Below are 25,655 nucleotides of genomic sequence, written 5' to 3' on the forward strand. Positions count from 1 at the left end.
TATTAGTCCAGATAGAGAAAGCATTCCTCTAAAATGAAATAATTAAATTATCTATACATATTTCCAGTCTCTGAATATAGTTCTTAGCCAACATTTCTATGAGAATCAGCAAGTCTGATTATTCTGGTGAACCTTCTACAGTACACAATGAGGGCATTAGCTCATAATTTGAAGATACAAACTATAGGAGACAGTGATGCATGGTTTTAAAACCAAACTTCTGTCAAAAGTCTGTGTTTGATTCACCCTCTTTATTCTACTCTATACTCTTTAAATTTTACACCTTCTACCTCCAGCTTTCACCTTTTCTCAATGGTTGCTTTTAGGAAAGCCTGTTGATCACCTGAGACACAGAAATGTTTTGGTTAGGACTGCTCAAAGCCACTGGATTTCTGACAGCAAAAGTAGGGAAACTGGATTTGGTGAAGCAGGTGCCTTCCAACTGGATCTATTTATATTTTCATAAATAAAAACAGACTAATTTACAGCAGCATCTGAATGTTTTCAGGGACCTAAGTAAGACCTGAGGTCCTACATCCTGATGGGATGCCTGAGGAATATCCATATTTTCAAAGACGTGCATGAGAGCACCACATCAGGAGACATCTGCTGCACTCTGTGAGACTTGTAGGGTGGGAGGGACCCCTGGAGGTCTGCACTTCCCTCTGCCATGTGATTGGGCACAAACTAGTTCTGCAAGCAGATCAGTCTATGCCCCAGCCACAGCTGAGGATGCAGACCTAAATACTGTTAGAAAATTAAAAGGCAAAGATTGGGAACGTAAAAAGAAGCACTGAAGTTCATTAAAATCAGCTTCTGTCCCAGTTGTTCAAGTCAAATTTGTGAATCAATAAATACTTCTTGGCTCTACAGTACAGAACTTCTTGGAGAGCAGAACAGAGGGCAACTAAATGATACAACTGTGCCATTTAGAAAAGCATCAACAGGAAACATGAAATTCTTTGGTGTAACAGGCTTTTGGCTGAGATGTTGCATATCATCTTCCCAAGGTTCATCCACATTCCTATGAAAATGTTATCCACCTCTGTGCCTTCAAAGTACTTACAGTCATCTTTACCATCATTTAATTAGGCTTTTATCAGAGGCAAACACTGATGCACCTCTTCATATTATCTCTCCGGGGCCTAATGGCCCCAATGACTCTTTCAGACAGCTGTAGCCTCACAGTTCATTTTCTGGCAACACTTCTTGCATTGGAATGAATGTATTGGGCATTTGGACAGTACCAGCTTGCAAAGGGCTGGTGGCAGATGGAAAGAAATCTGCCCAGTATGCCTTCACCTCTACATGAGCAGAGAGCCATCAATTCCCCCCATTAAGGAGTTGTCATGCAGCCCACTCAGCTGGAGGAGCATCTCTGATAGCCAGGCTGGTTGGCATGTGCTATCCAAATACAAATCACACTTTAAAAGGAAACGAAAATATAGTTTGTCGGCAAATTGAAAATGCATGGCTTTGACCGCAGCCAATTTTTTAATGACTGTAATATTTTAAGTGATTATTTTTGCCACTTCATATTGCTCCTCAGAGAGGAGAGGTTTTTTTAATTAAAATCTAAGCAATGCAAACAGATGAAATATGAGAAGCAGAGGAACAAGAAGTAAAATGAAGGAAATTAATTAAAACAGTGTTTTCAATGGAGCCATAAATTAGATATTGTGTCTTTCTGGGAAAGGGTCTTGTAGGTTTTCCAAGTTTTTAGATTTTGAAAAGATAGCAAGTAGAGGGATAGATGCAGTCTAGATAAAATTGTACCCCGTAGGAAGTTTCTTAGCAAGTGAAAAGACAAGTCTAAATTCTAAATTCTGTGGATTTGGCTACTAAGGCTTCTGGTCTGAAATCCATTCTTCAACCAAAGGAAAAGCCACATTGAGATTAGAATATTATTTCCCATGAAATAAATGGGGCTTTCAACTTTCCTGCTTCCTGTGCAAGCAGGCCAGGTGCAAGGAGGGCTATAGTGCACCTTCCCTTTGCAAAAAACAACAACAACAACAACAACAACAACAACAACAAAAAAAAACGGCATGAAACTTGTTCTGTGAAGTAGTAACAGTCTATAAGGTGTGTTTTCACAAATCATTTCCAATTATAGACTCATAGCCAAAGGCTGGTTCCCAAAACATTTTGCTTGTTTTTGAGTGACTGATATAATTTGTATGGCTGTTGCCTTTCTGGGACATTTCATGATGTTTGTATAACACAGGTTATTCTGGTGATGACTGCTTTTCCTTAATGAGTTATTTAACTTGCATGCACTGAAATATTCCTCTATATTACTGGAAACTGTAGATGTTTCTAGTACTCTGCAGTGAGCATGATACAACCTGACCTGTTCTTCTGAAAGTAATGACATGCATCTGCAGCATGGTAAAATCTGAACCAGAAAGAGTCAGCCAAAGCTGCTTCTACTCTTTGGCATCTAATGGGTCAATCCACATTTCTTTTACTAATGTGCATCTCACAGTGACCTGTGAAAATCAAATTCTTTCTTCCTAGGAGGCAGGAAACACCCCTGGTGTTTTGACGCTAGCTCAATGCTAAATCTGGCTCCCTGCCACCACACCACACTTCTGAGCCATGGGGAACTGGCATGGAGAAAATTGTCAGCTCAGCATTGCTGCCCACAGCTCTGCTCAGCTGCCCAAACAACTCACCACAACCGTCAACCAAAGTCCCAAGGAACTCCAAGCCACTGAAGCTATGCATTACTATTTTAATTAAAACGGTGATTATTAAAACAAAACAAAAAACAAACAAAAAACAAAACGAGCAATTCCACGCATGGGCTACATCCAGTCCTATGGATGTTAAGATGCCTCCTTATGGAGTGATCACATTCTCACTAAAGGGAGCCAGCGGACAGGTTTTGTGCACCCTAAACTGCTGTCTTCACCTCTCCTCTCTTCTCACACACCTCCACCCACCTGCAGAGAAGCAGGAAAGGCTCAGAGCTGAGGTGCAGCTGGAAGCCAGCTCTTCTCTTCCCAGGAAGATGTGGTAGATAGTGGCTCCTGCGAGGCAAAGCAGCTGGCTAGAAGACTGGGTTTGGCCCACAGACCAAAACCTGCCTTGCTATATCTTATTCAGAAAGAAGAGTCTTGTCAGAAACAACTATATTCACGTATCTTTGCCCAGTATAGAGTCACAGCAATTTCTATCTGCTATTTTCACACTGGCATAGCTAGAGAATCACCTTTCTTTCTGCAGAAAAATGTACTTCATCTGATTCAGACAATGAGTTCCTCAAGAACAAGATAAAACAAAAAGAGAAAAAAAAAAGTTCATTTCAGCGCAAGCAATTCAAACCAACAAAGATATATATGGAGTATTAAGATACTTGTTTTGAACGAAGACCATCCAATGCCATTCCTATTAATTAACAGAGTATTCAGAAATTTGGAAATCTGCTCTGGAACTGGAGGTTTGGAATAGCTTAATCAACATTTCCATTTGCCAAACTCCAAGGCCTGCCCAAATGTCTCCTGTGCTCAGTCACCCTCAGCAACACGTGTTCAGGGAGGACTCACAGATCTAGGATGTTCATAGCCCTGATGTGCTCCAGGTGTGGTGAAAGGTCACAAAGCTTTATGGACACATTTTCAGTGTATTTTCTGAATGTGAATGTTGAGTTCTCCCACTCTCTTCTTTTTTGTTCTTCTGCTAATCTCTATTGTGTTTCTGGGAAATTGAAATGCATGGCAATGACCTGTTACTTAACTATCACAAGTAGGCATGGCGGTGTGGTATGAGTCTACTGAAAAGTGAGGCAACACAGCTAAAACAGGGACCATGCTGACTTGGATGTCTTGGAGACAAAACATACTTGGAATCCACTTGAGGACCATTAAAAAAAAAAAAAAAAGATGAATTTACAAACCTCAGCACATTCAGCACATCTTTTATAAGAGGGGCTGCCATTATCAGGATACTGGCATTGGGATGTTTTCAGGATTTATTGGTATTGTCCATGATGGTGAATAACACGTATCAGATACTGATGTCTGGCCCTGAAACCGACTTGCTCAATGAGACTGGCACACATCTTCCCTCCTTCTCCCCCATCCAACATTATGGATGCTTTGGTCGCAATGCAATCTTTATGTAATCAGAAGCACTGCAGAGACTTGAACTATAAGACTACTGAAGCTGGCTCCTGTCTCAACTTCGGCTTTTGAGCTTGCACATCCAAACTTAGACCAGAGCAATCGGAGGAAACAAGAAAACTTGGCAGAAGGTGGACCTCAGAAGACAACAAGTTATGGTTAAATCTACAAAATAAATGAAGCATCCACTGAAAGATGAGATCACTCTCTGCTCTTCAGAAGTAAAGATCCAAGAAGCATTACCAAAGGAAGATGTCACCTCTCCTCCTAATTAGCTATGGGGTGTTGAGGCCAACAGACCTTTAACAGTGCTCAGAACACAGCACTGCTTTGTGTATTTTAGCAGCTTCAGCCACCAGTGTCACACCCTAGCCATGCTTGGTTGCAACACCATGCTCACACTCAGAGCTGTCACTGCAAATACTGAAACGCAGTCAGGAATTTTTCCTGTTCAACACCCTTCCTCACAGTCCAACACAGATAAATACATTCCAGTGGATCCAATTAATCTCCTAAGGGGTGTTTGGCCTTGCTAACAGCATCTTTTTTTTGTCTTTTGCTGTCTTCTTTGGAACTGAAATACACAAATTTGGTGGCTTATCTCTCAGCTTGCCTCCTATCTCAATAGCCAGCTCCAGCTGCGTCTGCAACCAGCCATGTGCTTTCAAATGAGCAACAACCACTCCTGAGCGCAGCAAGAAACAAACAAAAATCCTGACAAGCTCAAATAGACTGGAGGAGGAAGAGGAACTGCTTCTTACTAGACATAGCAAGTTCCCGCAAGTGCTCATTGAGGAGATGAGCCTGATTCCTCCAAAGTGAAGTAAGCATATCAGTGCATAATTACACTGCTTTCACTGTTCTCTCCAGTGACTGAATGCACCACAAACCTAACTCAGGACCTACATAATAGCCTTCATGATATCACATTTCATCATTTCAATGCCTTTTTACTTTGTCTGAACAGCTATGAATTAGAGCAGTTTTACCAGCAGAGATCCTAGAATTATAGGGTTTGCTATTAATTTTAGTAGACCTCAAGTACTATCAAAGTAAGCTTCCTGCAGAAAAAAAATATACTTTCTTTTGCAGCTTTGTAAGCATCCAACATGAGCTTGTACCAAACAGAACAAGCGCTTCTCAAACCCTACTCCTGGGCAATGACTGGAGAAGAACTCACTGAACCACCACTACCTATGTGAGCAGCAGCAACATTTATTCTAAACTACAACAAACTCTATCTAAATGCCTATCTTCATGAATAAAGTGCTTAACAAAATCCACTAAGGCAATAAAATGGTAGTCAGTGAGAACTCTGAACAGATTTGGGATGGTTGAAAGGAGTGGTGAGGTGGGCAGTTTTAACACGCTAGGGTCGTGACAGTAACCAAATTAGGCCAAGGACCATTCTCTTGCCTTGACAACAAATGACACAGCAGAGTTTGCAAACAGCTTAGTAATTTTTTTCCTCTCAGCAGAGTGGAGTTATTCCTTCTGCTTACTGGAAACAGATATTGGCCAATCCATGCCTGTGCATTCCTTGAAGATAATATCCGGGAGACAGCACAAGCCAAAACCAAGCATGGGGGTGTTGTACCAGCTAAGGTGTGCAAGATCCCTTGCTTGCCTTATTCACTGTCCTGAGTCTCCAAGGAGAAGGCTGCATTGTCTGAACAATGCCTGCTGGAATAGTCCAAAAGTAAAATGTCAATCATTCCCTGTGGTGAGAGATGGTGAGCAAGTCAGGATAAATGTAGAAAATAAACCCAGTAAAATGAAAAAATCATTTTTCTTGTTTCTTTATGTTTTTCTGAACATTTAATTCCTTTGGTTCAATGACATTACTTTATGGCGCAATTCTGGAAAGGAATTTATGCCCCACAGTTTTGTTTGCTTCAGTTAAAACTGAGTTAGACAACAAATAACATCCAGAAATGTGACCATCCGTTGGCATTGTTGGGGAAACTTGCAAGGAAAAGCATTAAAAGAAGTCAGTGAAGAAATTAACATCAACCTCAAGAAAGATAATTTATGTGAAATACTAATTTACAGAGGACAGGAGGATATGAATTGAAACTCGTATGGCACAAACAGGCCTGGATGTTAGAGAAAGGTCTCATTAGCTTGAAATGGAGTTCAGCGTCGCAGAACTCCATTTCCATACCTCCACTGTAGGTATGGAAAAATATTTAGAAAACACATTCCACTTTTCCCTAGAACAGAAGACAGCCTTGGAGGAATGGTAGGTTTGTGAATCCTTCCTTGTATCTCACACAAGAACTAACTGATCTCAAGCTCCACATCTTTCAAGTGACCACACTTGAGTACTGACACTAAATTGGCTTTTAAATAAACAAACAAAACAAAACAAAACAAGAGAGATTTAGTTGCTGAAGTATAGCTGCTGTTTGTGCGTGTTTTAAAGGAGCAAGTGATATTGGGCTTTGCCATCTGGGAAGATGTGACTGTGCCTATGGCATATTAATCACTGCTTTGTTCTCATACCTTCTCACCTGTGGACTGGATTTTGAAATCCAGAGGTAAGACAGACATCACAACAAACATGAAAATACCATAGAAAATAATTCATTAAATAATCAGGATATTATTTGATCCAAAATCTCATTAAAAAAAGTTGTAATCAACGTTCAGATGGCGTTAATGAAGAAAAAAATTGATATGCTGGTACTATGAGTAGACTAGTGAGATTATTCCTAAGAAGATTAACCTGAGGACAGATTCTGTGGGAAATGGCTGAAGCCACAGTCAACATTGTACTGCCCTCAGAACACAACACCTGTTTCCTGTATGACTGCCAAAACAACTATCAGTTTCATAAATGAACTCTGACAGCAAAGCTGCCCTTTTTTTGTGAATGAAAAATAAGATGAAGACTGAACGTCATCAACTGTTCAATTTCTGTCTGCTTGGAAACATAAAACGCAAGAATACAACTGGTTTTTGGATGAAGAACAACTCTGCATTTGGAGGAACTTTATGTACAGATATCTTGCAGGTCTCCTGAGGACTTTTCCAAAGGTAGTGTGATCCTGCTAAATCCTGTGTATCTGATCAGGGTCTCACTGCAACAGAGACTTTTAAGGAGCTCTCACTACCTGAGTATGCACTGCAACAGAGAGGTCATATTCACAGAAAAAGAGGAAAGTAGAGCTTTTAATGATGGCTTGTGACAAAGCAAGTATTGAACAACACCAAGTAGTGGTACTGAACAACACTGAGATAAATAACAGGTAGATTTCAAAATATCTGACCAAGAGACTTGAATTTGTTTCAAAAATATTGCTCTGTTTTCCTAAAAGGAAGCCGTTTCCCATTTTCTGTTGTATGATCTTTGACATGATAGTAGTTACAAACTGTCATATACTTTTGGTAATGGCAAAGTCGCATTGTTTTAGGAAGCCCCAGTGGGACAGGAAATAGGTAAAAACAGAGAAGCAGAACCCAGTTCTGCAAACAGATGGAGGGGCCTAACTCTCCTTAAGTTTCAGATCATATAATCATAGAATATCCTGAGTTGGAAGGGACTCATAAGAATCATTGAGTCCTTCCTCATAAATAATAATAATAAAATTAAAACATTAAATATATATGTGTATTTATATTTTCAAACTAACCTTCACTGTGGCCCCAGGAAAGAAAAGCCAGTTGCCGGTATCCACAGGATCAAGATTATCTTCTAACACAACTTTTCTGTGAGCAGCATTGATGATCAGGATGTTGTCCAATGCCCAACAGGCTTCATACACTTCTCCAGCATGAAGATAATCCTGTTTCCACTGAAAATGGATATTTTCCCCTTTAGCATCCTCAGGAAGGTACAAGATGTGGATGATCGTGCTGACATTGGAAGGAGCGCTGAAAAACAGTGATATGGAATTAGACCAAATGTGAGCCATAACCAGCAATGCTTTTCACTCATTTAACACATTTACTAAGTGTGACACAGCTATGCTGATATCACTAGTATGATGGTAAATCTTCTAAAGAGATTAGAAAATATCTGCCCTGAGGCAGAGTCCCACTGTGCTCAGCAGTGCACGTACAGACCAAACAAAGGCAGCCCCACTGCAGGCTGGGATTGCAAGGAACAGATCAATGAGATGTTTGGAAAGCAGAAGCATACAGCATGGCAGCATTCATTCTTGATGCTGGTCACACCTTCAAGGTGACTGGCTGGTGTCTTGTATTTTGCAGGTGTGGTAAAAAGGAAATAATAAGGAAGCATTTTATAAAAACAGGGCCCTATCTGTGATTTTTGCCTGAGCTGTCACCAAAATTCCCAATTTAAGCTGCTTCAATCCCTGAGCAGGACTGAGCAGAATCCTGGGGGGAAAAGCCTGGAATTCTCTCTGATGAACCTACACTACACACTTGATCTTAGCCAAAAGGCCAAGAAGTGACTCGGCCTTATGACTTTTTACAAAGGTAGATAGTGATACGACAAGGGGGAATGGTTTTAAACTAAGACAGGGGAGGTTCAAGTTAGATATTAGGAGGAAGTTTTTCACACAGAGGGTGGTGACGCACTGGAACAGGTTGCCCAAGGAGGTTGTGGATGCCCCATCACTGGAGGCATTCAAGGCCAGACTGGATGTGGCTCTGGGCAGCCTGGTCTAGTGGTTGGCGACTCTGCACTCAGCAGGGGGGTTGAAACGAGATGATCATTATGGTCCTTTTCAACCCAGGCCATTCTATGATTCTATGATTCTATTAACCTGTCTGTCCCACCCCGCACCCCACTGGCAGCTGATTCTACGAGCGGGAGGGCCAGGGCCTTCCTATTCACAGTAGCTTCCAAAACCATATGGATGGAACAGCCCCGCTGTCCTCTCTTGCTGGTGTTACTGTCATGGAAAATGTTGATAGGGGATCCAGACCTGCAGGTCAGGGCCTGAAGCTCTGCTTCCCACAGCTGTCCTCAGAGCTGTGGGACCAAGATTAATCGCCAGTTCTGCATAGGAGTTATTACATTACACAGAATCACAGAACTGCAGGGGTTGAAAGGGACCTTCAGAGATCAAGTCCAACCCCCTTGCTAAAGGAGGTTCCCTACAGTAGGTTGCACTGTCTCGTGATGATGCCTTAATAACTGGTGTACCTCAATTCATGTGCCACATCTCCCCAAGCCTTTGGGACTGTAAACACTCAGCACCCTCCTTGCCCAAGAGACACCCTTCTCCTCCCTGCGCTGAAACCACACCAACATGGCACACTCAGCACAGCACCATGGCACTGTCCCTGCACAGTGCACTGACCATCAGCATCCTCATCCCACCCTACTCCACTTCTCCTGCTCCCTGGAGTTGCCTACAGTGGAGAGAAAGCTGCTGAAGCACATTCACATAAACACTATAACTCATAGGAACCACAGGAGAGACGAGCATTCTTTCATTATTCATCCTCCTCTCTGCTTTGCACGACATTGCTCTATTGACCTATTTTCTGCTGCCAGCTCCAGCAGTCAGAGTTAAAGAAACACCATTCAAACAACATGTGCATTAACTTCACAAATTCTGGGTTTCAAAGAATTGTGTTTCCTCCTTTACAGTAGAGTCATGGAATCATTTGAGTTGGAAGGAACCCTTAAAGACCATCTAGTCCAACTTGCCTGCAATGATCAGGGGTTCTACAGCTAGATGAGGGCTCTCAGAACCCCCTCCAGCCTGACCTTGAATGCCTCCAAGGAGGGGGCATCCACCACCTCCTGGGCAACCTGTTCCAGTACTTTACTACTTTTATGGTAAAAAAAACTTCTTCCTTATATGAAAACTAAATCTCCTCTCTTTTAGTTTGAAACCATTTCCCCTTGTCCTATCACAGACCTTGCTAAAGAGTCTGTCCCCTTCTTTCTTATACCCTCCATTAGATACAGAAAAGCAGCTCTCAGGTCTCCCTAGAGCCTCTTCTCCAGGCTGAAGAGCCCCAGAAGAAAGGACTGTAAGATTCTCATTTGTAATCCTTTGTGCTTTCATGTAAATCAGTTTGTTAATTCAACAGATCTTGTTAGGAGCCAAACGTTCACATCAAACTATAAAATATTTTTATGGATCATTTTATCCTACCAAAGTAGAAACCTGCAACAGTATAAATTATTGTTCTTGCTGAGATTAAAAATGATGCCGAAATGCAAAAGCCATTGAGGCGTTGGTTTGTTGGTTTGGAATGAAGTAATCACAGGGAGAATAAAACAGGCCCTATTTCCTGCTGTTTGGTGTATAGCACAGAGTTATGTGTCTATGACTATGAAAAGTGCATTGTTTTTTTGTTTGTTTGTTTTTTTTAATTTCATCAACTTAAGGTTTGTTCTTAAGGATGCCACTGCATTCACTAACCTTTGATGTAAAAACAGTTTGGTGGTTCAATAGTCAATCAACTCTTGATATAAAATATTGTGTTATGCACCTCACTTCAGCAAGATTTGATGTGGCCGCTGGTGAGAACCAGGAACACAAACCCTCACACCAACAGCACAGACTAGCACCTGAGCCTTTTGGTTACTAGAGCTGCATTTTAACTCTGAAGTCATTACCTTCCTGACCTCCCACACAGGAGGTAGATAGAACTGTGATTTGCCAGAAGCAGTGGCAGTTCTGCAATTAGTGTTAGTGGCCATAATTTCACCCCTCAGCTTTCAATATGCCTAAACAAGTGACAACTTAGAAGTTAGCAATCAAAGAAGTTATAAAAGACTCAAGCTTAATCAACACCTGCTCATCCAGAAAGCATGAAAGTGATTAAAAAGCTGTAACAAACCTAATTTTCTCCAGCTGAGTCCAATCTGCAGAGCTGTTCTTGCTGTAGGACACTGTGATGCTGGGATCTGAGTAACTGAAGCGGCACGAACCTGATCCTGAGAAAGGTGATGAAATCATAATGGTTATGATACATTTCACCAATAAATGATCCTCCAATAACAATCGCTACTGTCTGTGCATTTGTCACATCATCACTTCTCTATATTTTAAAGTGTGTTGGTTGATGATGTAATTCCCTGGGATCTGTTGCTGCAGGTAAACACAAAATAATGCATGCTTTATGAGTCTGAAATAAAGTAGGAATGATAAATCACAGCCATGCCATGTAATCTCTGCAGATTTCCCAAGGGAAACGAAATAAATTGCTTAACACTCCCCCACTGCAGGAAAAAAAAAAAACAAAACACCATATAATATTCAAACAAAATCTTGTTATTAGAGTATAATCAACATTGCAGTATTTATAGGGAAAATAGTAAAGGACTGATTTTCAAACAGGTACATGGGAAAAAGAAACAGAAATAAAAATATAGTAAATGATAGGAAGATGTATACAGAATTACTTGAGCCACGGGCAGATGTTCTCCACAAATTTGAAGGAACAAAGATATTACAAAATTAGTTATTTTAAGGATGCCCCGAGAGAATTAAATTAAGATATCATCCCATAGACTCACTAGAGCCTATAATTAATAATAAACATTTGATGATGATCTGGGAATCTCAGAACACTTTACAAAAATGAACTAATTAAGCCTTGTGGCACCCCTGCAAAGTAGGGTAATATATTTACTTTTGATTTATAAAAGGGTGCCTCTGGGTGTTGTCACGAATGATAAGCTTAACAATTAATAAAGGGGACAGTCAAAATAAAAAAAACTGGGATTGAAAAATGCAACCTACCAAACTGATAAACAACCCGAGTGATAATTAAATACACTAAAAATACTATTTGTTTTCCTCAAATATCAAGTAATTCATCCCTCTCAGGAAATTCAACACCCAATGAAATAAATAAATCCTAAGCTGTGCTTCACAGATCAACATCTCCACTTCAGAGGCAGGCTGAAATATGAGACCCAAAGGTCACTAGGCAGCAGATAGCAGCCACCTCCCAAATTAAAAGAAGCTGCTCTCAATTAAACAGCACCTCTGATCACATCATTTTGCTGCTGGGTGAGTACCACAGCTTTGCTCACAGTAGGGGTATGAATTATGGGTGGTACATGTTGTGTGTTATGCCTGTGTGTGCTGCAGGTATATTCGGTCACAATGAAAATCATGCATTTACATGTACCTAAACACAAATATATATTATAGAAAAGGTAATATTTTAATAAATGTAAATTATATAAAATATAAATACACACAAATATAGAACACATATATGTGTTTAAATATACAAATAAGGAAATTGCTGGAGATAAAATTTTGCAACTTGGGGTACTTCCTGCTGTAATGAAATAAATGGTTAAATTAATTAATTTAATTAATTAAAAAGACGTCAGCCACCTGCATGAGGGAACAGCCTGCACATTTGAATGGGAATGTCACACACTGCTTGCAGCCCCAGCACCCCGAAGCATATCCCATCATAGCTCTCAGCTCAGTGATGCTGCACATCTGGTTTTCCACTCTGTGGCACACATCACGTACAGAGGGAAAAATAACAAAAAGATTGGGATTGTATCTCATTTTTGTAATTTTGGCTAGTACATCAACTAGCACTCTGGAAGCAACCGACAAAGTTAACTTCTTGTATCTTTTACTAGTGTTATATTGCAAATGTAGCAGCGGATACTTCCCAACCACTCACTACAGCTGTGTGGGGCACATTCAGCTGCTCTGATACATATTCTGCTGTAACGAGGCACAGAATAATTAATCCTGCAAAGGCAGCAGGACTTTGAATTACCAAACATATACCCAAAATGACTACAAAGCAACTCTCTGGGTATAATTTACTGACGAGGCACTTTATTTCTATCATATTAAAACGAAATGATGTCAGGAAAAGCCTTTACATTTCATTTTTGCCCATCTGCTGAGATGGTCTACTCCACTGAGTGACATCTGCTGTCAGTTTCTACTTCTGTGGCTTTTAGGAGTTCCAAGCTCTAATCACACTCATCAAAACCAATGAACTTCAGCTGGTTTAACCACTTTGGCTGGCAGGAGACTGTGTGGCAAAGCTGCAACATACTGACTTTTCTCTCACACAAAAACGACAGGAACATAAACAGGAAAAATAACAAGCAGTATAGACTTTATAATGTGCCATAACCGTTATTGTTACAATCAACTCTTGGTACAGCACTCTTCAAGAAAGCCAAATCAAAATGTCCTGCCAAAAAAACAGAGAAGGACATATTTGCTGACAATACCATCAGTATGATAGTATGAAGAACGTTATCTCTTAAATCTGGACACTCTCAGACTGTGCAATGAAGACAAAAGTTCTTGCTTTCAAGCAAAAGCACCACTGAAAAGCTGCAAGGCAGATGTGGTGTTTCCCCTGTGTTATTGTAAAAAGAGGAGCAGAGACAGAAGGCAAAGAGGAATGACAAGTGCTGGTTTCTATTCCTATTTTAATAATCAGTCTGCTTGTACTAGGAGTAAATTAGTTTGGGAATGCGATCAAGGTCAATGTAAGAAGTAGTAGTTACTACCATGATTAAATATATGCTTTTATCAGGGTTTAATTTTTTTTAAATGTAAATTATTTCCTCAAAATCACAAGAAAGTAAAATGCTTATTATTTAAGCATCTAATTCTGTAACACTTTCACAAAAGAAAAACCGAAATGAGCACGTCTGAAAAAATGTCAACTAGGTTTAGGGATTATTCTTTGCAATTAAAACAGTCCTCTTTAAATATATAGGAACCACAAGGATCTAGTACTTGCTTCCTTTACAAAACCAGTATTAACCCAGCTTGCATTAACAGCTTCTTCCCAAGAAAAGGGAGAAAGATGAAATATAATTGTTCTTCAGAACCAGATTTATTGAGATGTCATTGAAAAACAGTATATTTTTATGTACTTTTCAATGTAATTATTTTCAATATTACTTTGAAAATTATTATTAATGTTATTCCTATTACTCCATTTTACTATAATATGAGTAATCCCAAAATAGAAATACTGATAATATTTCTTTTTGAAATCTGCAGTTTGAATGTTTGTTTCTCTCTTGACCAACAAAGCAATCATGAACAAATAGGTGATCAAAATGCAAGTAGTTGCATAGCACAAACTGAAGGCAAATTTGCCCAGGAAAGGGGAGGCATCATTTACCCTATTCCTCGAGATGCTAATAGACGTTGCCTCAGCTCTGAGCACAGCTGCCCTTGCAGAATGTGACGCTGTAAATCTTCACAACCTCTCATCTTCCAAAAAAAAAGTTGTACAAAATGACTTCAGACCTTACCACAGAATCACAGAATTGCAGGGGCTGGAAGGGACCTCTAGAGATCATTGAGTCCAACCCCCCTGCAAAGCAGACTCCTTAGACCAGGCTGCACAGGCAGGGGTCCAGGCAGGTCTTGAATATCTCCAGAGAAGGAGACTCCACAACCTCTCTGGGCAGCCTGTTCCAGTGCTCCGTTATCCTCACTGTGAAGAAGTTCCTTCACATATTGGTGCAGACCTTCCTATGCTCAAGTTTATAGCCGTAATGAATGAGCCTAGAACATGGTTGTTTTAAGCCAGGAGTGCTCAAGTTTTGAATTAATCTTGAAAACAGGTAAGAAGACGTGCAGAATGATTACCGTAAAGGAGCTTATATTAGTAAACTAATGCATGAAAGCAAGATGCTATCTCTTTCTTACAGCAAGTAGATCACAGTAAGTCCAATGCACTGTTGTGTTTACTGCCTAAATCTAACTGAATCTAGTTAAATTTATCTAGTCAGCTAGTTAGCTAAATCTGTCTAAGACTTACAGTCATATTTTCAATATTAAGGTATGTGCATGTGCAAACTACCCTGTTTTTAATTTCCATATTTATAGGATTGGGTTTGAGGAACTAAGTACTTTCTTCTTTTTGCAATGATTTTACTCCTTTTCATAGGCTTCTAGCTGAAATTCACGGATTTTGAAAACTTCTGACAATTGCTGAAGTAGAGACAACCTCTACAGATATAATTTTAGATGATATATTTGAAGCTCGGACAATAATTTTTGACTTAGTGAAAACTATAAGCAGTAAAACAGCTTCTGTTATAACACCCAACTATTTCCACACACTGCATAATCCAAAACATGAATTTATTTGGCCTACACTTTATATGCTTTTGCCTTAACGCAAAGAATAATAAAATAAAATTTTCTTAAAGACACCAGCACTGATAGGAGATGATTTTGACTGGCATAGTGTAATAAAGCTGAGCAGCTCCTGCCTGCTCTTCATTAGTTCTACCCAAACCAAACAGCAAATAATAGGAATGGGAAGCAAAACTATGCTTCCCATTTGCTTTCCTACACATTCTGGAGGATTCGTAACATAGCCAGGACCTGACTAGCACTGACCACCTATAACATGCCCACCTGAGGTGGTGATGGCCTCTTTTTCTGGGAGTCTCATTAATCATAGAATCATAGAATTAGCTAGGTTGGAAAAGACCTACAAGATCATCCAGTCCACCCATTCACTAACCCCACTAAACCATGTCTCTCAACACTATATCTAAACGTTTCTTGAACACCTCCAGGGACGGTGACTCAACCACCTCCCTGGGCAGCCCATTCCAAGTTCATTTTTGATGCTTTCAATGCCATTATTAGTTAACATTTTATGTACCTTATTTTTTAAAACATCATGTAGGTAAAGTACTAAGAGGAATGTTATGAAGGCACTTCCTGACAGGTAGTTGGAACCAGGTATTTGTATCCAGGCTGACAATGGTAGGCAAAATTAATTCAAGACTCACCACAGCTTTGCCTCCAGCTGTGTCAGATCTGCATAAATCCGAGTCACGTGGCTGTTGGTCTCTAAGATTTGTTAACAACAATGTTTAGAAGCTGGTGTTTTGTTGAGATAAAACTGGGTGCCATCTGTAAGGGAAGCAATATTTTGCTTCTTTATAGACTGTGACATCCTCTGCCTCTTGACAACCTCTTGATAGTTCCTGCAAGTGCTTCAGTGGATAAGCAGATGAGATATCTAATGCTGGCTCTAAGAAAAATGAGTCTAATGTGCAACTGTGCAAAAATAACTCACATGAAAATTTGCAGAAGGGTTTGATTATGTCCTAACTGTAGTCTGAATGGGAGCTCACAAGAATCCTGTTTATCTAATACCAGAAGATTGCTTTTATTCATTTTGTTAATGTGTTGAATAATGATTAGTGTTTGCTAAGGATTATGATTTGCTGATATCGCTTGAATTAAGCCAGACAGAACAGGATAATATAGTGGTCGAATTTGGCTGGCTTGCTAATAGTCTTCTTCCAAATTAATGAACCATACAGTCTGGTATAATGAGCACTCAATGGAAACCATGTTAAAAAAAAATGAATATTTTGTCCTGGGTATACTGGAAACACTGGTACAAAAACGTGCAACTCACTATTCATGCCATACTGCCTCTGAAAACTTTCTCAAGAGAAGGTCACAAGAATATTTTTATTTTTCCTTGAAGCCACAATTTTGAACTTAGATTCAAGGGTGATTTTTAATTATGATACATTTCTGATCTTTAGCTACTTATAGCTGTCTTTGATTATAGAACTTAGTTTACAAAGAAATCTTTTAAAGTTAAAAATATTAAAATTAAGAACTGCAAGAAGAACCGGGTTCTGTGTTGTAATTTTAGTCTACTTTTTACTTGAAAATAACTAAATACTTTCATTGCTGACTACTTGTTTCTCCCTTACAAGAAGATTCTGGCTCTTTGTGCCACTGTGTATGTTTTGGCAAACAATCCAGAATAGGTAAGTGAACTAAGGAAACAATAACGTCATTGGTGCTTGCCCTTGTTAAAACCAGAGCTACTCTAACTTCAGTGAAAATTATGAATCTTGAGATGCAATGTCTCAACTGCTCATTTCACTTTATTCCACTGACACTTTTAGGCTGTTGTCTAAACTAAAGGTTCATGAAAGTGCTTCTAGCCTCCATCATAAAATCACATAAGATTGGAAGAACAATTAGTAAATTGGAAGATAAATTAATATGTTTACAATTAGTAAATATGTTCTCAATTAGTAAATGCATTAATCAGAAGGACTTACTTTGGAACTGAAGTCTTAAAGATTAATTGAAGGTCAAAGCCCCACTGGATGGGGCCATTATCAAGCTGCATCCAACCCAAAGGCCTTGCTCAGAGCAGGGAACCTCCCACTGCCCCTTCCCACCCATGCCCTGCCAGAGTTATCAATAACAGTGAATGTACTTTTCATGAAGTAATCCAGCTATTAAGTATGAAAAGTCTGAGGAAATACTTCTCCGCCTCAACTTCCTCTTGGTCTATTTATGTTCAGAGATATGATGTGCTTCCTGTTCTCACAAAAGTTTGTTCTCTTCTAATGAGGAAGACAGATCACAGTTCATATTGCTTTTTGTGCTGAGAACATTAAGGAGAGAAAAATAAGCCAAGCAGAAAGCTGTATTTCCCTTCTGCCAGTTTCCAGTTTATTCTGATGCTCTGCTACCTATAGCATAACTTTCTGAGCTACAGCCATCAGGTTTATGCTTGGGTAACATGTCTGTTGTCAAATAAATAATTAAATGATGCTTCTAAATTTAACCACATTCTTAAATGCACTAATATTGTTTAGATTTCCTTGCTGAAGGCAAAGTGAGTAAACCTGTTAAGACTTGGATTTAAGGGACACCCATTAATCACAGCTACTGATACAATAATGTCATTCATTCCCCAGAAAGAGTCCTACTGCGGTTCTTGTGTCGGACCAAGTAGCGAGCCCTGTAAGCATTTTCTAGTCATATACCCATACTGCATTTTTCAATATTAGTGCCATTAAATGCTTAATGTCAGATTATGGAGAAGTCCCCTGAAAGGGTGACCTTTCAATGAAGCTATGCAAAATTTAAATTATACCATTTCAATCTTAAAGTAGTTATTAATTGGTAAAGTAACACGTACTGGTAAGAAGAAGGAGACCTATTGATTAACTCTGATTAGCAGCCTGAGCAAAGGTCAGTTTTCATAACTTTAATACCATAAGGATGTGATAATACCACAGGAAGGTATATGGTGTTTTGTTTAGATCCTAACAGTAGTTCGTTCCAGAGGGGCAGTACAGAAAGCACACGCTGGTTCCAGAACTGCTGTGTGAAAAGTGGCAACTGGAATATAAAGACTTGAAACTAGTTTTCTTTCCTGCTTTAATGAAACTCCCTTGCACCAGGAAAAATTGGGAAATATTTCTTTCTCAAGCCAAGTCCAGATTTAAGGGGTTGTTCTTTTCTGAAAGGCTAGAAAACAGATTGCCTGTTGTTAACTTTATATGTAGGTGGGTAACAACTGCTTGGGTGAAAGCTTTTTTTTTTTTTCAGTGCCTACTGGGTTTTCTATATTTTTATCTGCTTTTACTTACAGTGATGCCCCTGCTCCCTTCCCCACCAGAGAAAGATCCAGGGGCATTTTGCTGAGCGGGGGGCTTCCATTCCCCTTCCCCTCCCCCTCTATCCCGCCCCCCAGGAACTGCAGATGCTTTGTTTTGGAGTTAATTCAAAAATGGACAATTTTAATCATACAACAGTGTTATCCTAATACAATGCTATGAGCAGGATTAAGATGAAAGTCAGCCTGTAATCCAGCATTTATTATTTTCAGCAACCAATTTGGTAATGGCCCGCATTTGACTGTGAGGAGCTGGCTCTGACACTTGCCCTGGGTCAGAGCTGGGGACCCGGCTCCCTTATCTGTGCTGCTTTTTGCTGCACAATAAATCTGTAGTGCTCACAGTTTAATTCATAGCAGTGGCAGAGAAACTGTGCTACAGAAGTAATAAAAACAGTATTTCATTGTAACCTTGAACTGGCCAAAACAACACAAATCATTTCACCACAAGGCCATTAAAATGTCTTTCCAATATGGCATTAACTTTAAGCCCTTTTTTTGACCTAGGCATTATCAAGGCAGCCCTTCTTGTATAACTCAGCAAAATCAATAAACACCACCTCACATCTCCTCTCATGCTATGTGAAGTGTGCTAGATGATGTTACTTATCTGTCTTCGTCTTTCACATTAGAGGTAATTTATAACCTGTGTATCTACACAAAGGATTTCTCTGCCAGAAAGGTGAAAGCTACTGGGTTTCACATCAGGTAACAGAAAATGATAAATCGAGAAGCGAATAAAAAATCTTAATGTTGTTTTATCATGTGGAAGATAGGAAATGAAGCAAGCAGAAGAAATACAAATGGCAAATTATACTGATTTTTGCATTTAATTATACCATTTCCCAAGCTTTTTCCAAATGGCTAGGAAATAAATAAGGATAAAACAACCTGGGAGTTCAGATGCAGTGTGTTCTTGCTGTTTAGAAGGGACTGGATCTGAATGTAGCAACAACCAAGCTTCATTTTATAATTTTGATTTCTTACAGAATTAGTACTTTAAACTACCTAGTTTAAAAGCTGTTGTTATGCACCATTTAAACTCAGCTCAGGCAAGATCTTAACACATTTTTATTAGTCAGTTACCTGGTATGAAATCCTTCAAGAACTACATACTAGCCCAGGAGTGCCCTATGTTTGCTTAACGTAAGATAATCTATCTGTCCTGTGGCCATCTCCATCCTCCACTGTGTGCCTCAGGGATTCTCCTTCCCTGTTTGTACCACAGTACCAACATGATCTTATAAATGCACCAAACACATAAATCTGGTGTTTCCTGGAAGGCATCGGATAGGGAGAAACTTGGGTGCTGAGGGAAGTCATCTATACAGGTGACTAAAATGAAGGAGGTGGCTCAACATGCCCAAAACATTTGGCCCCACAAGTTTTGTGGTCAGTGAGGTAGCGAAAGATTTTAAAGATCAAATACTCTTCCATGTTGTCCTCAAAAGGGGATTATTTTTCACTTTAGTATTTCTCTAGAGACACATGAGTGAATTTTCATAGTAATTCTGAAAGAAATTCCTCATGTATGTCTGATTCAGGTGAGGGCAGGTCCAGTGCTACCTCATAAAATGGCTACTACAGCATTTGTCAGTCATTGGATAGTTTTTGCTAATTGTAAACTAACTAAGCAAACATGAAAATTACGAGAAAGTAGTCAGCAATTGTTCCTACCAGCCAAAGCTGTGGCATATGCAACAAAACATGTTTGGATGTGTGAATTTCTATTGAGTGGTCTGAGTCCAAGCAGAAGATGAATAGACAATGCAAAAGCAGTACTGTCACTATAACAGCTGCCACTAGAAATGAACTAAAATATAATAAAAATATAAATGACAAGAGTCTTTGGACTGTTGCATGGAGTCGAATGGGTTCATCATTGTACATGCTACTGAGCCAAGCAGTAGAGGGATGTTTCTGGAGGGAAGAAGCAATTGCCTTCCTGCAGATGTCCTGCAGAGCCCTGCAGATGTTTCTCCAGGTGAGCATATGGAGAGACTGTTTTCTCCATGGACATAGCTGGGGGTCAATCAGTCAGTTACACTATTTATGTCTATAGACCATTCTTGTGAAGTAATTTGTGTCCATTATGATCTTCTCTTTGCTGAGGTTAATAAGGAAGCAAATGTGTTTCTGAAACATAAAAGCTTGGCAGTAATGACTAATCTAAAAGGCACATTCATCAATTCTGTTTTAAGAACTACTCATATGATGACTACTACTATTACTATTGTAGTCTAAATACGTATCAGAGCAAAAAAGGAGTATTTCCCTTATCTACAGGATCAATTACTTGTAGTTTAATTCTCTAGTACTCAGACTGGTAACAAACTGCCACTTCAAAAATGAAGGAAGAAACATAAGCCTGAAGAAAGATGCATTGTTTCACTGAAGCTGATAAAAACTACCTGCACTTTGTCTTCAACAAACATCAGAGAGATCCTTAGTATGTGGATTTATGGAGTAAATCAACTTTGGCGTTGACCCTAGGGACCTCGGTGGTTCAGAAAGAGTAATAGAGGCTGCTGTGTTAATGATTCACTAACCTGCTGTCTGAGGCAAGGCAGGGCATGACATGAAAACCCTTTTGGAACCATTATGTCAAAAATCTGCATCCAAATCAATGACCCTTACTCATACACTAATCAAAAGCAATCAATAGCATATTTTAAATTGTCCTCTCTATCGCACTTGCAAAAGACTGTGAAATGAGCAAGCATTAAAAATAGGTTGTAAATACACTATACCACATAGAACTTCTTGGTACGTGCTTTACACAGGGACCTTTCCTCTTAGAAAGAAATGATGCTATAAATATAAAGGTCAACACAGGCTCAACACACAATTACTCTTCAGTTAAGTAGTGTTCATAGTCTGATGGATTTATGAAGCTCAAGAATTTTAAAGTGAAGACAGTGGTGATTGCTCTACCTGGAAAAAAACTGAAAGAGTGAAACACCTTTCACTATTGAGCATGTTTAGAGAAATGATTAGCTCTGTTACTTGTTTTTGTGATTAAGATGAGTTTGCCAATGAAATATGTACCCATGTGAACGCAGAAAGTGTAATATTTTATTTTCATTTAGGAAATAAATAAAAAATAGGGAGAATCACAGAATCGTTGGGTTTGGTTGGAAGAGACCTCCAGAGATCATCTAGTCCAACCTCTACTAAAGCAGGTTCCCTACAGTAGGTTGTAGCGGAAAGCCTCCAGGAGGATTTTGAGTATCTCCAGAGAAGGAGACCCCACAGCCTCTCTGGGCAGCCTGTTCCAATGGAACTTACTGCGTTCTACCAAGAGCTATTAAGATATTAAGAGAGACTGACTGTAGATATTGCTAGAAAATAGATGGGGAACAGGTATTAACATGCTCTAGTAATGACAGAGGATCTTTGTGATAATACCATAAAAGTTGAAGAGAAACTTACTAACATTTTGCATTTATCCAGTCAATGACGCTGTCAAATTCATCCTGCTTGTAGAGGAGTGTTTAAGGGTTTTCATGAACAAAGCTGAAAAATGAGTGCTTTCCTTATCAAGTTATTCCTATTTTCCAATATTGTTCAATAGCCAAAAATGATCCATCAATACCAGAGCATAAAGAAAGAGCTATGGAACAAATGTTTTTCAAGGAAACTGAACATTCTCCACAAGTAATTTTCATGTTGAGAGGCACATGGCTCCAAAGAGCACCTGCACAGGAGGACAGGCTGAGGGTTGGTGCTCATCAGCTTCAGCTTGGTGTTTGACTTATGCACTGCGGAAGAAGGAAGGCTGCAAATAGTCTGACAATGCTGAACACCCACGCAGAGTATGCAGAGCTCACATGCGCCACAGCCGTGGGAGCATATGCTTGAAGAGGATGCCCAAGGAACAGTGCCACTTGCACACCTCACACCTTGGCATTGCTCCCTTAAAGCCTTTTCTCTTTCCCTTACAGGATTCCATGACTATCTTTCTTCCCATGTCTAGCTCAGTTACTAATCTCTCAGTGCTATCTAGTCATCTTCCATCACATGGGCACAAATGGCAGCTCATGTTCATCCCTGGAGAAATCCAGGGGTTTAGCTAAGGGGAAAAGCCTGAGCTTTGGAGTGAGTAATGGAGAATATTTCAGCTAATGACTCAGGCTAACATTGTGTGGCAGCTGAGACCAGAGGCCTCTGTGTAACATCCTGCAATCCCAAGTTGTTGAACTAGATGTCCTAGCCCACGGGAGCCCAAAGGTATTCCTTTAAATATCTCAATCAACAATCCTGTTGAGCTCTGAGGAAACTGCCAGATTTTGCCTTTCACATATCAGTGCCTGGTCTTGGAGAAAATTAGTCAAGGGTGATTAAAGATATCTGAAGCAACGGAAATTTTCTGCACACTTGGGCAGACAGCGTGCGAATGTAAGCACCACCCCAGGCCTGGACCACAAGGCAATGCCACTGGCTCCAAGTGAACGCAGCATGGCAGAGACATAGCTCTCTCTCGGAAAAGCTGTTGTGCACTAATGCTGTCCTGTGTGCTGAATAGGGCTTACTAATTACCTTTCCATCCTAATTAAGGCTTCATCCTCAGTGCTCCTTTCGAATGCTATTGCCCTTCAGAGAACATGACTACCAGATGCATAGCACATTAAGAAAACTACACAGAATATCAACTAATTAAAAATTCACTAGGATCTTATCCTTTCTGACTATACAGGGATTCATGATGTAATCAAAGCCAATTTTTTTGCTTCGTTTTCCAGTCTTCACCTGCTTATATAGCTGCAAATACAGAATTCCATTTGATAATTAGTGATGAGAGAAATCAAAGGATATGCACTTTCATGTGGCCACAGCTAGGTGAGAAATGTAATATAAAGGCAATCCCAAAAGATTTCAGCTTAAGCTATTCAGTGGTAGATAGAAAGCGTTGAACCTTCTTTAAGAAAAGGTAATTCTCTTGGATGAATCTCTAAATAGGGTTATGATTAATCTGGACATTTGGGAATAAGATGGAAGCTGGCAAATGCCTCGTTCAGTTTTATGATTGTAAAGCCAAGTACTGCTGAGCACAGCAGCAGTCTCCTGGCTCACACTGGTTTTTATCAGTTACAAAACCAATCTGTGCTGTATTTCAAGCCCAACATAAGTACACAAGTAATGTGATACATTTTGAACTCAGGCTGACATTTGATTTACTCAGATGAGTATGCACCCCTTTCCTGATCTATTATATGGGGGATTTTACTGGTTCCTCCTGGTATAGTTTAGGATATTGTTACCATATATGGTATTTCCTACTCGGCTAGTTCTTGACCATTTTTTATTTGACCTTCCCTGATGATAGGACCAAAGGCTACCATTGAAATTTTGAATCTCATTTTTACACATCTGGGAGCTGCAACCTTCCGCATGCCACCTGCAGCAGAACCCAGCTGCCAAGCTGGGACAGCAAACATTCACTGACTATGAATGGCACAGCCACAGGTGGGAGAATGAGACAGAAATGTGTGGCTTCAGACACCCCACAGGAATGCTTCTGTGGGTGAATGACATGTCCTAGCAAAGCAAGTGAGCTGCTGCCCTTCCACTGGTTGCATGAAGCTGCAAGGCAGCTCCAGGCTGTTTTTTTGCTAGACGTGCTGGATCTTTGTGCAGTAATTCAGCCAAAGAATGGATACATTTTGCTAGCTTTTTCAAAATGATACTTCAAAATAAAACCACATATACCAATAGTTAGCACTAATAACACTGCTGTCAGCTGCGCAGTGACAAGTTATGTTGCCCTCAGATAGTCAAATGAATTACTTCAGGTAGAAACAATTGTAACTGATGTATTTCTGAGCCTTCTAGGATACTGATTTCAGATCTATTAAAAAAAAAAAAGCAGCTTGCCAAGCTACCTGATAGCTCTTATTTCCAACTGAGATTTCCAGACTTTAATCACACCTCTGCTGAGATACTTTTAGTGATTTACTTTTTTAAAAATAGGTATATAATTTGGAAATATATATCCAGGAGTCCACAGAGGAAGCAGCTACATTTCTTGCTTGCTTTTTTATTGAACTATTTGTGTCATAAAAACATTTTTCCTCCATACTTTGAACACTGAGATGTAAGGTAAGAAATTAAGTGTTTTCCCAGTTTGCTCTCAGCCCAAGCTACAACTTCTGCAATAAGTCCCAACCACACACTGAAAAATCTGTAATAACTTACAGCAGACATTCTAGGTGGTAGAGCATAGCACCACCCTGCAAATAATAAGAATCAAACAGCATCTAGTTTTGTTCTGTTTTGCTACCTATACTGTTTGTATAGATGTGTTAAAAACAGCACTATCCAACCATAACCTGGAAGATATCAAGGGTTTAAAATGTTAAAGAAGAAAAATCCACTTTTGCTAGTTCCATTTTAGAAACAGCAATCACACATTAGAGAAAGAACAAGCGATTATAACATTAGCCATTGGATTATAAAATAGGCGTGGAAAAGATTACTGCATGACTACACCTCCCATCTTCAGAGTATTCACTGGAATTGCTCCTTTTCAAAGTTTACATTGGGAGCTTCATGGTTTATCAAGAGATGATTAAATGTGCTGTAGTTTTTACAAGATGTTTTTAATTTCTCATGTCAAATGGCACACCGAACAGAACAGTGAAGGTGAAACTGAGGGTCATTTTCCATTGCAGCAATGACTTTTTACACTTTCTCAGGTGAAAGAGCGAGCTAAACTTACCAAGGGAAAACTGAAGGACGGATGCAGTAGTTGTGTTAAGCCCAGTGGTAGTCTACAGGAAGAAAAGCAAACAGCAGAAAGATTGTGTTAGGTCAGCAAAACAATACATTCATCGCTTGTTTTTCTTTGAAAGCATGGAAGATCTCTGGATACTGAGATCTCCAGTGCATAAAACTATTAATTTCCTATCCTTTCAGGTTGAGTGATTATGGGTATTGCTGACATGTCATTTTGATTATTGATATCTCATCATATGTCATAGCTGTTTTCCTTTTTTTCTTTTTTTACTGTATTGATGTCTGGTAAATGATGTGAAACGCTGACACTTGATCAGTGTTTAGGAAATCTAAAAGATGAACCAACCCTGTGATCTATGGCCAGCTTGGATAAACCTGCGTACATACAATTGTTTTTATTTACTTCTCGCAGCACAGAACAAGAAACAAAAAAGA

General features: G+C 39.6%; 1 protein-coding gene across 2 annotated transcripts in view; it reads right to left on the reverse strand.

Moving 5' to 3' along the window:
• Window positions 1-25,655, reverse strand: part of RELN (reelin) — a 272,240-nt gene that overhangs the window by 115,226 nt on the left and 131,359 nt on the right. For both annotated transcript variants that reach the window (XM_021384542.1, XM_021384541.1), the window contains exons 8-10: window positions 25,204-25,255; window positions 10,902-10,998; window positions 7,763-8,003 (exon numbers count right to left, since the gene is read on the reverse strand). In XM_021384542.1, the coding sequence (XP_021240217.1) occupies window positions 7,763-8,003; window positions 10,902-10,998; window positions 25,204-25,255 (390 nt within the window). The remainder of the gene's footprint in view (window positions 1-7,762; window positions 8,004-10,901; window positions 10,999-25,203; window positions 25,256-25,655) is intronic.

The sequence above is a fragment of the Numida meleagris genome, chromosome 1 (genome assembly GCF_002078875.1).
Source record: "Numida meleagris isolate 19003 breed g44 Domestic line chromosome 1, NumMel1.0, whole genome shotgun sequence".
In the NCBI taxonomy this organism is placed as follows: Eukaryota; Metazoa; Chordata; class Aves; order Galliformes; family Numididae; genus Numida; species Numida meleagris.